The 13,427-nt window shown below is 55.0% G+C and overlaps 1 protein-coding gene across 4 annotated transcripts; it reads right to left on the bottom strand.

Annotated features, from left to right (window-relative positions):
• Positions 1–6: 6 nt before the first annotated feature.
• LOC108523286 (sphingomyelin phosphodiesterase 4) lies at positions 7–12,469 on the bottom strand. Of its 4 annotated transcripts, XM_017863812.1 has the most exons (7): positions 12,014–12,106; positions 10,843–10,950; positions 8,901–8,972; positions 5,714–5,800; positions 1,683–1,828; positions 1,017–1,107; positions 7–561 (listed from the first exon to the last, which is right to left on the bottom strand). In XM_017863812.1, exons 2-7 carry the CDS (start codon positions 10,891–10,893, stop codon positions 457–459), a joined length of 552 nt encoding a protein of 183 aa, XP_017719301.1. In that variant the 5' UTR covers positions 10,894–10,950; positions 12,014–12,106; the 3' UTR covers positions 7–456. The 4 variants fall into 4 exon arrangements, 3 of the variants coding, with proteins under 3 accessions (XP_017719301.1, XP_017719300.1, XP_017719302.1); XM_017863811.1 differs by lacking the exon at positions 10,843–10,950 and having other exon boundaries at positions 12,014–12,469; XM_017863813.1 differs by lacking the exons at positions 5,714–5,800; positions 10,843–10,950 and having other exon boundaries at positions 447–561; positions 12,014–12,148.
• Positions 12,470–13,427: the final 958 nt, after the last annotated feature.

Here is a 13,427-nt window from a genome sequence, read left to right as displayed (position 1 = left end):
GAAGGGTCCAAAGGGGAAGGCCGTGGGTGAGGGGAGGGGTCAGTGGCCATGTGAGGTGCCACAGAAGCCTGGGGGTCTGCTGTTAAGAATCAAGCAGGGGATGAGGGGAAGGCGGCCTCCCTCATTCCCTGCTTGATCACCACTGCTCTGCTCTGTGCTGATGAGCGTCAAGGGATAGTTTGGGGATGGCTGAACACTCATCTGGGACAGAAGGGAGAGGGGACAGGGCAGGATGGGTCACCCACCGCTTCCATGAGAAACCAATTCTAGGGCCTGGCAAAGTTGAGTCTAGGAAGGGCTGGTCTGTGCTCCACTCGGCAGAGGGGGGAGAGGACTGCAGGCGGCCACGGGGCCAGGGCCAGGCTGACCCCAGCACAGGCCTCTGGCCTGGCCTCCACCCACTGGAGCAATATCCACCTGGGGGAGCCAGTGCATGTCTGTGAGAGGGGCTGAGGCTCACCATTTCTCCGACACACACCGGGGCTGGGAGTCGCTGCCCGGAGCCTGCTTGTCAGGCGCATACCGCCATGGCTGCAGGTAGCTCAGCCACATCTCTAGGACCTGTGGGGGAGGTGTGTGCTGAGGGCTCAGTGGCTGGGGGCCAAATCCTCTGGTGGCCTGGAGCCCAGGTCCCAGGCGGCAGCTGGGTGGGACTGGCTCTTCCACGTCGCCCAGAGGGCGCAGGAGAGACGTACACAGCCCTGTGAGGTTTGGCTCTCTTGCTGGCCCTCCAGAAGCCAGGGTCATAGGTGGCCTTTTCCCAGCCCAGGGGGCACAGTGCTCCCTGGTCAGGCAAGGGTAGGAACCTGCCCTGCAGCAGACAGGTGGGACAGGGCAGGGCTTTCCTGAGGGTTGGATTTGGAAACAAACAGAAAGAACAATGTGGCCCTCCAAGACCCCTCCTTGCCAAGGGCTCTGGGAAAACACTTGCTCTCCTCCTTCATCTGCCCCAGAGGACCTCCCACCTCACGGCACACAGAGGACACAGGCACATGTGTGACGGGGCCAACACTCACAGCTCTGAACGATGCGTCCAGGGGCCAGTGGCCAAAGCAATGCTGCAGGAATAGGTAGAGTTTCTGCTGGACGAACCTCGGGACAGCGGCCCTGCAGGGGATTGGGAGGGTCACCTGCTGCTTGCCCAGTAAGGACGCCCTGCTCACAGGTGAGCCCGCGGCTCCCATCAGTGAGGGTCGGCTCTGCCGGGGGAGAGCACTGGGCACCTCCGGGAGGTTCAGCCCCATTCTTCAGAGGAAGAAACCAAGGTTCAGAGAGTTTAGGGAACATCCCAAGGACACACAGCACGCAGGCGGCCAAGTCAGTGCCGCTCCTGCACACACCTCACCTCAGTCCCATACAAACAGCCCACTCTGCTGGCCCTAATGGGCCTGGCAGTCAGGGCTGCCCCAGCTCTTCTCCTGACAGGGTTGAAGAAGATGAGATGCAAGAGATGGAAGCACAATGGGGCCTCTCTGGCCAGTCTGGAGAGAGGCTCTGGGAGCCAACTGGGTGGGGAGAGAGGGCACCTGCCTAGGCCTGGAGAGGCCTCACGTGCGCTGTGAGCAGAAAGGGACTCCCCTCACCCTGCCCTCCATGCCCTGGGGAGAGGCTGCTGTGGGCGACACCTTAGGAGGGGAAAGCGGGGGAGACAGCAGTGGTGGGAAGCCGCAAGGGACATCTACCGTTTGAACTCCTCCAGGGGACTGGTGGCGTGGGAGTGGGCGGAGGGCGAAGCCTGCTCTGGCTTCAGGCTGTTGGCAAAGGCACGCAGGTGCTTCAGCAGCAGGCGCACCACCAACACATGCTCCTCAGTAGGCGTGAACGACTCCTAGGTGGAGAAGGAGGGGTGAGGGCCTGGGAAGGAGCGTGGCACCCATAGCACTAGGCCTCCAGGTCTGACCACATCCCACCCTGAGCCGGTTGCTCTGCTTCCCCACAGGAGGCATGAGCCAGGCTGGGAGTGGGGCCACTCCCTGGGGCACCGCTGTGCCTGGCACCCAGTGGACGTGCCTTACACTGCTTGGTCTGAACTCTGACCAGCTTGTGGTAGGGAAGTGCTTGGCCCAGCGCCCACACAGCCCACCCTGGGGAGGCCTCACTAAGACAGACACATCTGCAGAGGCCCCCCCAGCCCTGCTTCTGCACTGCTGCAAGCCCGCAGTGGGTGGCACAGGCTGTGCCCTTGGGCACTGGTGCCTGTCTTGATCCTCAGGGCAGAAGAGAGCCAGCATCACCCCCAAGCTCTGGATCCAGGGTCTCCCACCAGCCTCCCAAGTGTGTGCAGAAAGCACATGGAACCCAGGTGTGGTGCCTCAGACCTGTAATTCCAGCACTTTGGGAGGCAGAGGCGGAAAGATGGCTAAGAAGTTAGAGATTAGCCTAGATGACATAGGGAGACCCGGTCTCTACGAAAAATTTTTAAAAGCTAGCTGGGTGTGGTGGTGCACACCTATAGTCCTAATGACTCAGGTGGCTAGGGTGGGAGGATCACTTGAGCCCAGGGGTTTGAGGCTGCAGTGAGCTAGGATCGTGCCACTACACTCCAGCCTGGGTGACAGAGTAAGACCTTGTTCAAAAATAACCCCATGGCTTCGCTTTCCTCCCCAAATCCTTCCACCTGCTCATCCTGGACACAGCCAGATGAGAACTCAGGCCAGCAGAAGGCCGGGGCGTCACTTCCTCTGTTGCCCAGGGACCTGTGGTCAGGAAAACCCCAACACAAAAGCACAGTCAGGGATATTAGGCCAAATTTTTTTTTTTCCTGAAACAAGGTCTCCCTCTGTCACCCAGGCTGGAGCACAGCGGCACTATCTCGGCTCACTGAAACTTCCGCATCCAGGTTCAAGCGAATCTCCTGACTCAGCCCCCCTGAGTAGCTAGGACTACAAGTGTGTGCCACCGTGCCCAGCTAATTTTTACTTTTAGTAGAGATGGGATTTCACCATGTTGGCCAGACCTCAGGTCTCCCAAAGTGCTGGGATTACAGGCATGAGCCACTGTGCCCAGCCTAGGCCAAACTTTGATTTGTAACATACAAGCAGGATCCTGGAGATCTAGCTGGAGAGGAAAGCCTTTTTGGTGGCCATGGGCTTCCTCCGGTTGCTTAGCATTGGGAGGGCAGGTGGGAGCATCAAGAGTCGACGAGGGCAGGGGAGTTAGGGTGCTGAGGGCAGGGCCCTGAGTCTGAGTGGACATGCTCGCCTCTCCACGCTTGTCCCCCAGGCCTTTGGGCCTTCATACATCTGTGCTGCTGAGGCTGGTGCAGGGCCCATGCTCCGGGTATATCCTGGGATGCTGCAGACCCCGCACGGGCCACTGCCCATATCGCTGCCCACTCAAGTCTCCCTGTTAGAAAACTGTCCCCACAGGTCCAGGTGACACGCCCCAGAGATCAGTGGCTGAGTCTGAAGATGGAGCTACAGGGTGGGAGGCATTTTCTTCTTTTTTTGAGACAGGGTCTCACTCTGTCACCCATGCTGGAGTGTAGTGTCGTGATCTCGGCTCACTGTAGCCTCTGCCTCCAGGGCTCAAGGGATCCTCCCATCTCAGCCTCCCGGGTAGCTGGGAACACAGGCACACACCACCACACCAGGCTAATTTTTGTATTTCTTTGTAGAGACAGGGGTCTCGCCATGTTGCCCAGGCTGGTCTCAAACTCCTGAGTTCAAGCAATGCGCCTGCCTCAACCTCCCAAAGTGCTGGGATTACAAGCGTGAGCCATCGTGGCTGGCTATTTTCTTCTATCTATCTGTATCGTTAAGTCTTTGGGCAATAAATCTGCATTGTTTTGGAAGAAAGGGCCGGGTGCGGTGACTCACGCCTGTAATCCCAACACTTTGGGAGGCCAAGGCAAGCAGATTACTTGAGGTCAGGAGTTTGAGACCAGCCTGGCCAACACGGTAAAACTATGCCTCTACTAAAAATACAAAAATTAGCCAGGTGGGTGGCACATGCCTGTAATCCCAGCTACTCAAGAGGCTGAGGCAGGAGAATCACTTGAAACTGGGAGGTGGAGATTGCAGTGAGCTGAGACCATGCCACTGCACTCCAGGCTGGGCAACAGAGACTCCATCTCAAAAACAAAAAAAAAAGAAAAGACGGAAGGAGAAAAGTATGAGACATAATACCTGTACCTATACTGCCCAACTAGAAGGGCACCAGTGGGGTGGGAAGTTAGACCAGGGTCTTTCTCCTCCNAAAAAAAAGAAAAGACGGAAGGAGAAAAGTATGAGACATAATACCTGTACCTATACTGCCCAACTAGAAGGGCACCAGTGGGGTGGGAAGTTAGACCAGGGTCTTTCTCCTCCTCCAATCTCAGCCCAGGCCCGCCCTCCAACCCTGGCCTAGGATCCTGAGCCCTAACATCCTCCCTGTGACTCAGGGGAGGGGACAAGCCTTCCCCTGCTGGTGCACTTGCCCCACCTCACCTGGTCCTTCCGAAGGGTCGGAGGGCCCACTGTCCGTCCCTGCCCCCGGCAGTCACCTGGAACCCTCTCAGGCTATTTTCCCACAGGTGTGCTGAGCCAAACTCCTCCCTCAGCTCGGCACCCCTCCTGGGCCATGTTCCCACATGGAGTCCCTGGCCACAGTCACACCTGCTTGCTTCTTAAGGATGTGTTCCCCAAAGACCCACATTTCCCACTGGGCTGAGACTCACAGCACCTCAGCTCACCCCACCTAGGTCTCGCTGGTCACCCCTCCCACCATGGGGTTTACCAGATGCTTTCTGGACACTGTCCTCCCTCCCTGGCCCAAGCCCTCTCAGGTCCCTCCTCTCCTCTGGAGCGGCTCCTGCGGTATGAGGTGCCCCCGTGTGCTGTGGCCGCCATCCCAGCCCAACGGCGCTCAGGGGCCAACACGTTTTCTTCATCTTGTGCTCTAATTCCTGTTCAGTCATGCGTGCTCCTTCCCAGGTGAATGGGACAGATCACTGGCTGTGAGCACAGCCTGTCTCCCCTGACTCACAGATTCCGCTGTCATCCCTGAAGTCCCCTACAAGTCTGAACTCTGCTTCACTGACCTCAAATCCATCCACACACGTGTCATTTCTGCCTAGGCAGCTACAACCTCTATGAGGTCACCACCCACTCTAATCCGCCTCTGGAGGTGTGCATGAGTGGCCAGGGCTCCCCAGGTGACGGCCGGGTCCTGGCTGGGCTGTCAAGGACGGACAGCTTCTGTGGGCTATAGGGTCAAGCCCTAGGTCCTTCCCACCCCCCTGCCTCACACACAGGCTCTGGGTCACAGCACCTCCAGGCTGGGTGACAGTTCTAAACAAGGCGGAACCCACACCACCCGTAAGTCCCAGGCCTCTGCATCTTCAGCTCCTTCCTGAGCACCAGAGCCTGCAGAGCGCAGTGAACCAGGCCACTGCTGAGGCCTGAGGACTCCCAGTTTTTCAAACCAGGCCAAGCACGGGGCCTCCAACACCGGAGAGCTTGTGACACCTCCACTGGCTGGGAGCCTGGACAGCCAGGACCACATGCCTTGTTCTGCCACACAGCCACCATCCCCACCCCCAACCAAGCTAGACTACAAAGCCAGGGGCCAGGCCAGACTGGAGGCTGACCCCTGCCTCCCCCAGACACAGGGGCCTCGCTCTGCTTGGAACTAGCCTCTGAGTCACCAGAGGCTGGCCCCGGCGGCCCCTTGCTTTGCCAGGCATGGACATGCACTCTGGGCAGGGGGAAGGGAACGAATGAGCCAGTACTTGGTAGGCGTGGAGGGCCTGGAGGCTGGGTTGGGCGGGGCTGTAGAGGGCGCTGGAGACACTGAGTCGGTAGTGCAGAACCTCCAGCTGAGACAAGGAACAGAGAGATGCCGGAAGCGGCAGAAGAGCAGAGGACAAGAGGAGGGGGTGGGGAAGGGGAGAGATAGGACCAGACACGGGAGGGGGAAGCGGAGAGAGAAAGAAAGCAATGAGAACAAGCCCAGGAGTGAGGAGAAAAAAACAAAAACAAAAGCACGGTCAGTGACAATCCAAACAATTGCAGTCCCAGCAGCCGCGGGCCAGCGCAACACCCCCCTCCGAAGCCAGGCCAGGGCTGTGGCCACACTCTCCTCAGCTCTGGGGGCCGGGCAGATGGACCCTCCAGGTCACCTGGGGGCCCCTCAATACTGCTGGGGCCTAAAGGCCTCTCTAGCTCATTGGAAGGGCCCAACTCACTGCCCTTCAAGATGGGACCCATTCTCCCCAGTGACTCTGAGGCCACACTCTGTGTGGCACGTGCACACACACCAGAGCCCTCCAAGAGCCCAGGGCCCTCGCGGGGACATGCTGCCAGCCACCAAGACCTCAAGATCCTGAGGCTCAGAAAAACCAGCGAAGCATGTTCCAGGAGGAGGACTCTGCCCAGAAAAGACACACGTGGAATTGACTGGATTCTCCTGAGTTGTCTTAAGAAATTTACCAAATTGGTATAAGACATGATCAATTCCTATCTGTCTAAAACTCAATCAGTGTCCCCTCCGTGTGGCTCTCTGAGAACTGAGGGCGAAGACAGTTCCCCAAGGGTAGCACAGAGACGAGGAGCACAGGCTCAGGCCACCAGGCCCTGCCCTCCACCCCCACAGTACGGAGGTCAGCTAAGGTGGTGTGCACATCAGCTCTGACTCCTGGAGGCAGCCTCTCCTACCGCACCAGAAACTCCCACCCTCCAGATACACTGGGTTCCCAAGGGTGGGAGCCCCCGAGGATCTGGCCACAGCCACACACACCCAGAGGCAGCAGGAACCTGAGGCTGAGCTGGTTCCTAGCCACGACCCTCCAACCTACTGCCCCGCGGCACCATGGCCTGCCAAAGCACCCCTTCAGCCCAGTGCAGCCAGAGCCAGCCTGGTGCACATCCTGCCTCGCCAGCAGCATGCCTCCTGCCCAAGCAGTGCACCCACTGGGCTCCACAAAGGAGAGATCAGAACACTCGCCAGTCGCCATGACACGCAGAGCAGGGAGCGAAGGAGTAGGGCAGGGAGGTGTTGCCCTCCACAGCCTTCCCCTGTGCCAGACCTGGGGCTCAGGGAGGAATCAGACACACAGTTCCCCAGTGTGGCTCTGCCCTTGCCTGCAGGAACACAGTGGCCTGCAGCGCCATGGCCATCCTTACTGCCCACAGGGCCACTGGGGAGCAAGCACACATCCTGGACTCAACCAGGGTGAGGAGGATGACCCCAGGAGCCTCACTTCCTGCATCTGAAAATAAGGGCTAGTGGGGACAGGCAGGGATTTCTGCACAGCAGTACGTGTAGCACAGGCCTGGGCAAGCGGCAAGAAGCCTTGGGGGACACAGACCTCCATAGCTGCCTTTCTCTGGCTCCCACCCACCAAGTTTTCTTGCGTTTTGTGTTTTGCCTGAACTGGAAGAGGCGAAGAGTAGAGCATCCCTGCATACTTGGTCCGGCCACTGCAAGGTATTCTGAGCAGGGCCCACCCACCCCAAGGTCTGGCCAAGAGGAAGCGAATGTGGGGAGGAAGGGAACTGCACCTCCTGCGCTCCACAGGGACAGCCCCCTGCCCTTCCTCTGGCCTGTGAGGACACAGAATCCTCACAGGTGACAGCCCAAAAGAGTCTTTCTGGCTGACTCTTGAACGTAGGTGTGCTTCCACTCCCTCAGAAGGCAGAAGGAGCAACAGGAACACAATGCAGTGTGGTGGCCTCTGCCCCTGCCAGGCCACGCCATGCCACATGCACTAGTGCTGAGTGAGGGACCCAGAGCCCCACGGGAGGAGCAGGCCTGGGGAATAACCAGGCCCCCAGGCACCAGCCAGGGACATGCAGCAAGTCTGCTCTGGAAGCAGGAAGGGGACTGCAGGCTCTTTGTGACTCAGGAGGCCCAAGATGGGGTCCTCAGCTTTTCCCCATTCTCCACCCATGTGATTCTGAGGGTGAGGATTTGGGGGACCCTATGCTCTGAGAGAGCCTTCACATGGCAAAGCATGGGGCCCTGGAACTGGCTGTAGAGACTGTGGCAGAAGCAGACCCACAGCTCTTTGCCAGAACCCGAGGAAAAGTGACAGGATGCTCCTCTGAAGTTTAACTCCATCACCCACATTCAGGAGGAAGCCCTCAATAAATCTGTCAGTGACAAAGCCGAAGTTTCCCAAGCATACTGATGCACAGACGCCATGGGCACCAGACTGCGTGGCTGATGCCACCTCAGGCAAGGGCCCAGACAGGCATGAGTCAAGCTGCTCCATGGAGGTGACTGACTGGAGATCTAAGGTTCACCTAGCTGCTTTCTCACTCTGACCAGTCCGGGGGCGGTGCTAGCTCCAGGAACAGCAACAGCAAGAGTGACCCAGGGCCTCTGCCACCTCCAGGCATCTGCAAGCAGCATGTTGCCCCGAGAGAGAGCAGGGAGAGGAGAGAGGGAGAGGAGGCAGGCAGGCTGCATGCAGGGGGGCACCAGGTGCCACCCACCACGAGAAGGGCTGCTTGCTCATGCTCTGGAGGAGGTAGGGGAGTAGGGGGAGCAGGCAAAGGAGGCTCCAAGCCACCCCTTCATGGGAAAGCACAAAGGCACTGCTGATGGTTGAGGACACAGACGAGAACGTGGCTCCCAGAGGCATCGAAGCTCCCCCACCCTCAGAGCAAGAGCACCACAACCTCATCTGTTCCTGCTGCCAGGGAGGGGGCTCAGGAAGCTGCACAGGGTGGGCCCTGGAGAGGCCAGACCTCCAGTCCTCAAGTGTCTACACGTCAGGGTGCAACACCCCCTGCCCGCCACCAGGAACTAGAGAACGATGCCCACTTCTTATTCGGCTTCTGAGTGACAAGTGGGTGGTGGGTTTCTGCTTCCCACCATTCAGTCTGTGAAAACTCACTCAGAGGCAGGATAAGCAGCAGCAGGTTGAGCAGGGTCAGAAGCAGGAGGTGGGAAGAAAAACTGTGGAAACTTACCTTGGCGTGAGGGGACTGCATTTTTTGATACATCTCCAAGGAATAGTGATGAAGCCACATTTCAACAAAAACCTGCAAAAAAGCATTAGCTAGTCAACCATTCTCAACAATGGTGCCAGACCATTCAGTGGGGAAAGGACAGTGTCTCCAACAAGCAGAGCTGGGAACACAGAATATCCACATGCAGAACCGTGAAGCTAGGCCCTTCCTTCACACCATCGCCAAAATATAACTCAAAATGGGTAAGCGACCTGAGGACAAGAACTAAAACCATAAACTCTCAGAAGAAAACATGGGAGAAAACTTCATAACACTAGATTTGGCAATGGTTAATTAGGTATGACGCCCAAAGCACAGGCAACAAAAGGAAAAATATAGACAGACTTCATCAAAATCAGCACTCTTGAGCATGAAAAGATACTATTGATAGAGTAAAAAGGCAATCAACAGGCACAGTGGCTCAGCCTTGTCATCCCAGCACTTTGGGAGGCCGAGGTGGGTGGATTACCTGAGGCCAGGAGTTCAAGACCAGCCTGGCCAAGATAGTGAAAATCTGTCTCTACAAAAAATACAAAAATCAGCTGGGTGTGTTGGGGCATCACACCTATAGTCCCAGCTACTTGGGAGTCTGAGGTGGGAGGATTGCTTGAGCCCAGGAGTTTGAGGCTGCAGTGAGCCAAGATTGCACCACTGCACTCTAGCCTGGCAACAAAGTTAGAACCTGTTAAAAACAAAACAAAAAGGGGTGGGCACAGTGGCTCACACCTGTAATCCCAACACTTTGGGAGGCCAAGGCAGGTGGATCACCTGAGGTCAGGAGTTCGAGACCAGCCTGACCCAACATGGAGAAACCTCGTCTCACTAAAAATACAAAATTAGCCGGGCATGGTGGCACATGCCTGTAATTCCAGCTCAACTACTTGGGAGGCTGAGGCAGGAGAATCGCTTGAACCTGGGAGGCAGAGGTTGCGGTAAGCCAAAATCGCGCCACTGCACTCCAGCCTGGGCAACAAGAGCAAAACTTGGTCTCCAAAAAAAAAAGAAGCCACTCAAGTGTCTACTGAGAGATGAATAAATAAACACAATGTGGTACATCCACACAATGGAACACTATTCAGTCTTAAAAAGCAAGGAAATTCTGATACATGCTATAACATGGATTAATCTTCAGTCCATTATGCTAAGTGAAGCATGCTCGTCACACACAAATAAGTACTATATGCTACAAATACTCTGGGTATGAGATCTAGGAGTCAAATCCATAGAAACAGAAAGCAGAATAGTGGCTGCCAGGTGCTGGGTGGGGAATTGTTTAATGGTTTGATTTCTTCGTTTTTCATTAAAAGAGATAGGGTCTCACTATGTTGGCCAGGCTGGTCTTGAACTCCTGGCCTTGAGCAATCCTTCCCTGCTTGGCCTCCCAAAATGCTAAGATTAGAGGTGTGAGGCCCCTGCGCCCAGGCCGGTTCAGTTTCAGTTTTGCAAGAAGAAAAGCATTCTGGAGATCGGATGCACAACAACATGAATATATTTAACACTACTGACTGTACACTTGGAAATGGTTAAGACAATAAATTTTGTTATGTGTATCTTATAATTAACATTTTTTCTTAATTAAAAAAACAAAAAGGGCTGGGCACGGTGGCTCACGCCTATAATCCCAACACTTTGGGAGGCTGAGGCAAATGGATCACTTGTGGTCAGGAGTTCAAGACATGGTGAAACCCCATCTCTACCAAAAATGCAAAAATTAGCTGAGCGTGGCAGTGGGCACCTGGAATCCTAGCTATTTGGGAGGCTAAGGCAGGAGAATCACTTGAACCTGAGAGGTGGAGGTTGCACTGAGCCAAGATTGTGCCACCACACTCCAGCCTGGACAACAGAGGGAGACTCCATCTCAAAAAAAAAAAAAAAAAAGCTTTGGTCCAGGAAACAGCAGTACCTTCCAGTTCTGCCCTATAAGCCCTGTGTCACGATCTCCTGCCCTCTTCATGGCCAGCACAGCCCACAGTCCACACAGCCAAGAGTCATCTGGGCATCACGGTCCCCTCTGTGAACAGGGCAACGGTTCTTACCATTCCACTCTGCGAGGATGCTGTGAAATGGTGTGGAGGCTTCAAAAAGTGCAGCACTCCAAATACTAGGAGTTATATACAAAGTGGAAGATAGAATCCTATCTTATCTACATGCCAGGCTGTCAACAGCAAGGCTGTGGCTACCAAGTCAGCCCCAGGATCCAGCGTCAGAAGCAGCACCTGCTGAAGCTCTCTGATGTGTGCCTAGAAGACACAGCCAGGACCTGGCAGTTGGCCAGCACTCAGTGAGTGAGCCAGCCCATACTATCCTGACAGGCTTGGGTAGACAAGGAAATCTGTCACCTACTACTTGGATCCCCTGAATCAATGGAAGGCCTGTGAAGGCTGCACAGACCCCTCACCATTCAGTGTCATAAAAATGCTACTGGGGCAGGGCTTAATATCCACATAATGGTAATCACAGGAAACATCTCCAACAACACGGGAGATGGAAACCAAAACACTCTGCAACAACTATATCACCACAGGCAAAACAAAACAACTTCCATGGACAGGGGATCCTGGGATGAAAAACACCATCAATGACATATAAGTTAGAAGGGTGGGTAGATTTATTTTCATGGTTTCTAAATAGTCATAGCAGGAAAATACCAACAATTTAAAATCAGCCCCAGGCTGAGGGGCCATCTCTGGGACTCTGTCCCACATAGTAGAAGGTGGCTAAACAGTTTCTTTTTTCTTTTTCTTTTTCTTTTGTTGAGATGGAGTCTAGTTTGGTCACCCAGGCTGGAGTGCAATGGCACAATCTCAGCTTACTATAGTCTCCACCTCCTGGGTTCAAGCGATTCTCCTGCCTCAGCCTCCCGAGTAGCTGGGACTACAGGCATGTGCCACCATGGCTGGCCAATTTTTGTATTTTTAGTAGAGACGGGGTTTCACCATGTTGGCCAGGTTGGTCTCAAACTCCTGACCTCAGGTGATCTGCCCACCTCGGCCTCCCAAAGTGCTAGGGATTATAGGCGTGAGCCACTGCGCCTGCCTGGCTGAACAGTTTCTTTTGACCAGCTCGACTCTCACCTGGAGCAGAGTTTCTGACCTCCAGATCTCGTGGGAGGCGGGGTCTGCATTCACAGACGTCTGATGAGAGATGTGTCGCTTCAGGAGGCTAGTGTGGTGGAGGCCATAGGAAGCAAAGGGCATGGCGGGTGTCCTGAGGGAGACACAGAAACAGGCCTGAGTTACAGGCTCCTGCTGGCCTAGCCAGGGGCAATCTGGATCTCAAAATCAACGAGAGCAGGGACAGATTACAAGTTGCTCAATAGCACAATGCACACCTCCCCCCAGCCCCCGATCCACACTGATATACCTGAATAAATCAATAGCACAGAGAGAAGTCCTCCTTACCACAAAGTGACCACTGACCCACCAATCAATGAAGGAGGGATGAAGTTTAGAGAACCACCATTTGGTAACCGCCCTATTAATAGCTAATTTGGTCAACCTCAACAGTGAGGTTGGGCATGGGGGCTCACACCTGTAATCCCAGCACCTTGGGAGACCAAGGCAGGAGGATTTCTTGAGGCCAGGCATTTGAGATCAGCCTGGGCAACAAAGTGAGAATCCATCTCCACAAAAACATTGAAACATAAAACAGCTGGGCCTGGTGGCATGTGCCTGTAGTCCTAGCTACTTAGAAGGCTGAGGAGGAAGAATGGCCTGGACCCACAAGTTGAGGCTATAGTGACAAATGATCAGGCCAACTTCACACCAGCCTGGGGTGACAGAGCAAGACCCTGTTTCTAAAAAATTAAGAAATTTCCAGCCTGGGCAACATGGCAAAACCCTGTCTCCACAAAAAAACACAAAAATTAGCCAGGAGTGGTATGCCTGCCTGTAGTCCCAGACACTTGGGGGTTTGAGACGGGAGGATCACTTGAGCCCAGGAGGTTGAGGCTGCTGTGAGCAGAGATTGTACCACTGCACTCCAGCCCGGGGTAAGAGAATAAGACCCTGTCTGCAGATAAAATCAATTTGAAAAAAGGGGAGAATCAAAAGTGGATGTTAATACTAGTGATAATTACATAGTCTCCATACATCTTTCTGGTAAATCCTCGTTATCAATTTTTTTTTTTTTTTGAGACAGGATCTTATCCTGTTGCCCAGGCTGGAGTGCAATGATGCAATCACAGCTCACTGCAACCTCAACCTCCTAGACTTAGGCCTCCCAAGTAGCTGGGACCAACACCACCATGCCTGGCTGGAGTGCAATGGCACGATCTCAGCTTACTGCAGCCTCCACTTCCTGGATTCAAGCGATTCTCCTGCCTCAGCCTCCCGAGTAGCTGGGAATGCAGGCATGTGCCACCATGGCTGGCCAATTTTTATATTTTTAGTAGAGATGTGGTTTCACCATATTGGCCAGGTTGGTCTCAAACTCCTGACCTCAGGTGATCTGCCCACCTCAGCCTCCCAAAGTGCTGGGGATTACAGG

The sequence above is a fragment of the Rhinopithecus bieti genome, unplaced genomic scaffold (genome assembly GCF_001698545.2).
Source record: "Rhinopithecus bieti isolate Rb0 unplaced genomic scaffold, ASM169854v2 scaffold_74905, whole genome shotgun sequence".
NCBI classification, from domain to species: Eukaryota; Metazoa; Chordata; class Mammalia; order Primates; family Cercopithecidae; genus Rhinopithecus; species Rhinopithecus bieti.
The sequence above is the reverse complement of the archived record's forward strand: the minus strand, read 5'-3'. Positions and strand labels throughout refer to the sequence as shown.

What these genes read in the sequence shown, in the direction of transcription:
- LOC108523286 (XM_017863811.1), bottom strand. Translation starts at nt 12,136, where the DNA reads ATGCCCTTTGCTTCCTATGGCCTCCACCACACTAGCCTCCTGAAGCGA. An exon ending in TGCAGTCCCCTCACGCCAAG is followed by an intron (nt 5,801 to 8,900) that starts GTAAGTTTCCAC and finishes TCCTTGTCTCAG; the next exon opens with CTGGAGGTTCTGCACTACCG. An exon ending in AGGCCCTCCACGCCTACCAA is followed by an intron (nt 1,829 to 5,713) that starts GTACTGGCTCAT and finishes TTCTCCACCTAG; the next exon opens with GAGTCGTTCACGCCTACTGA.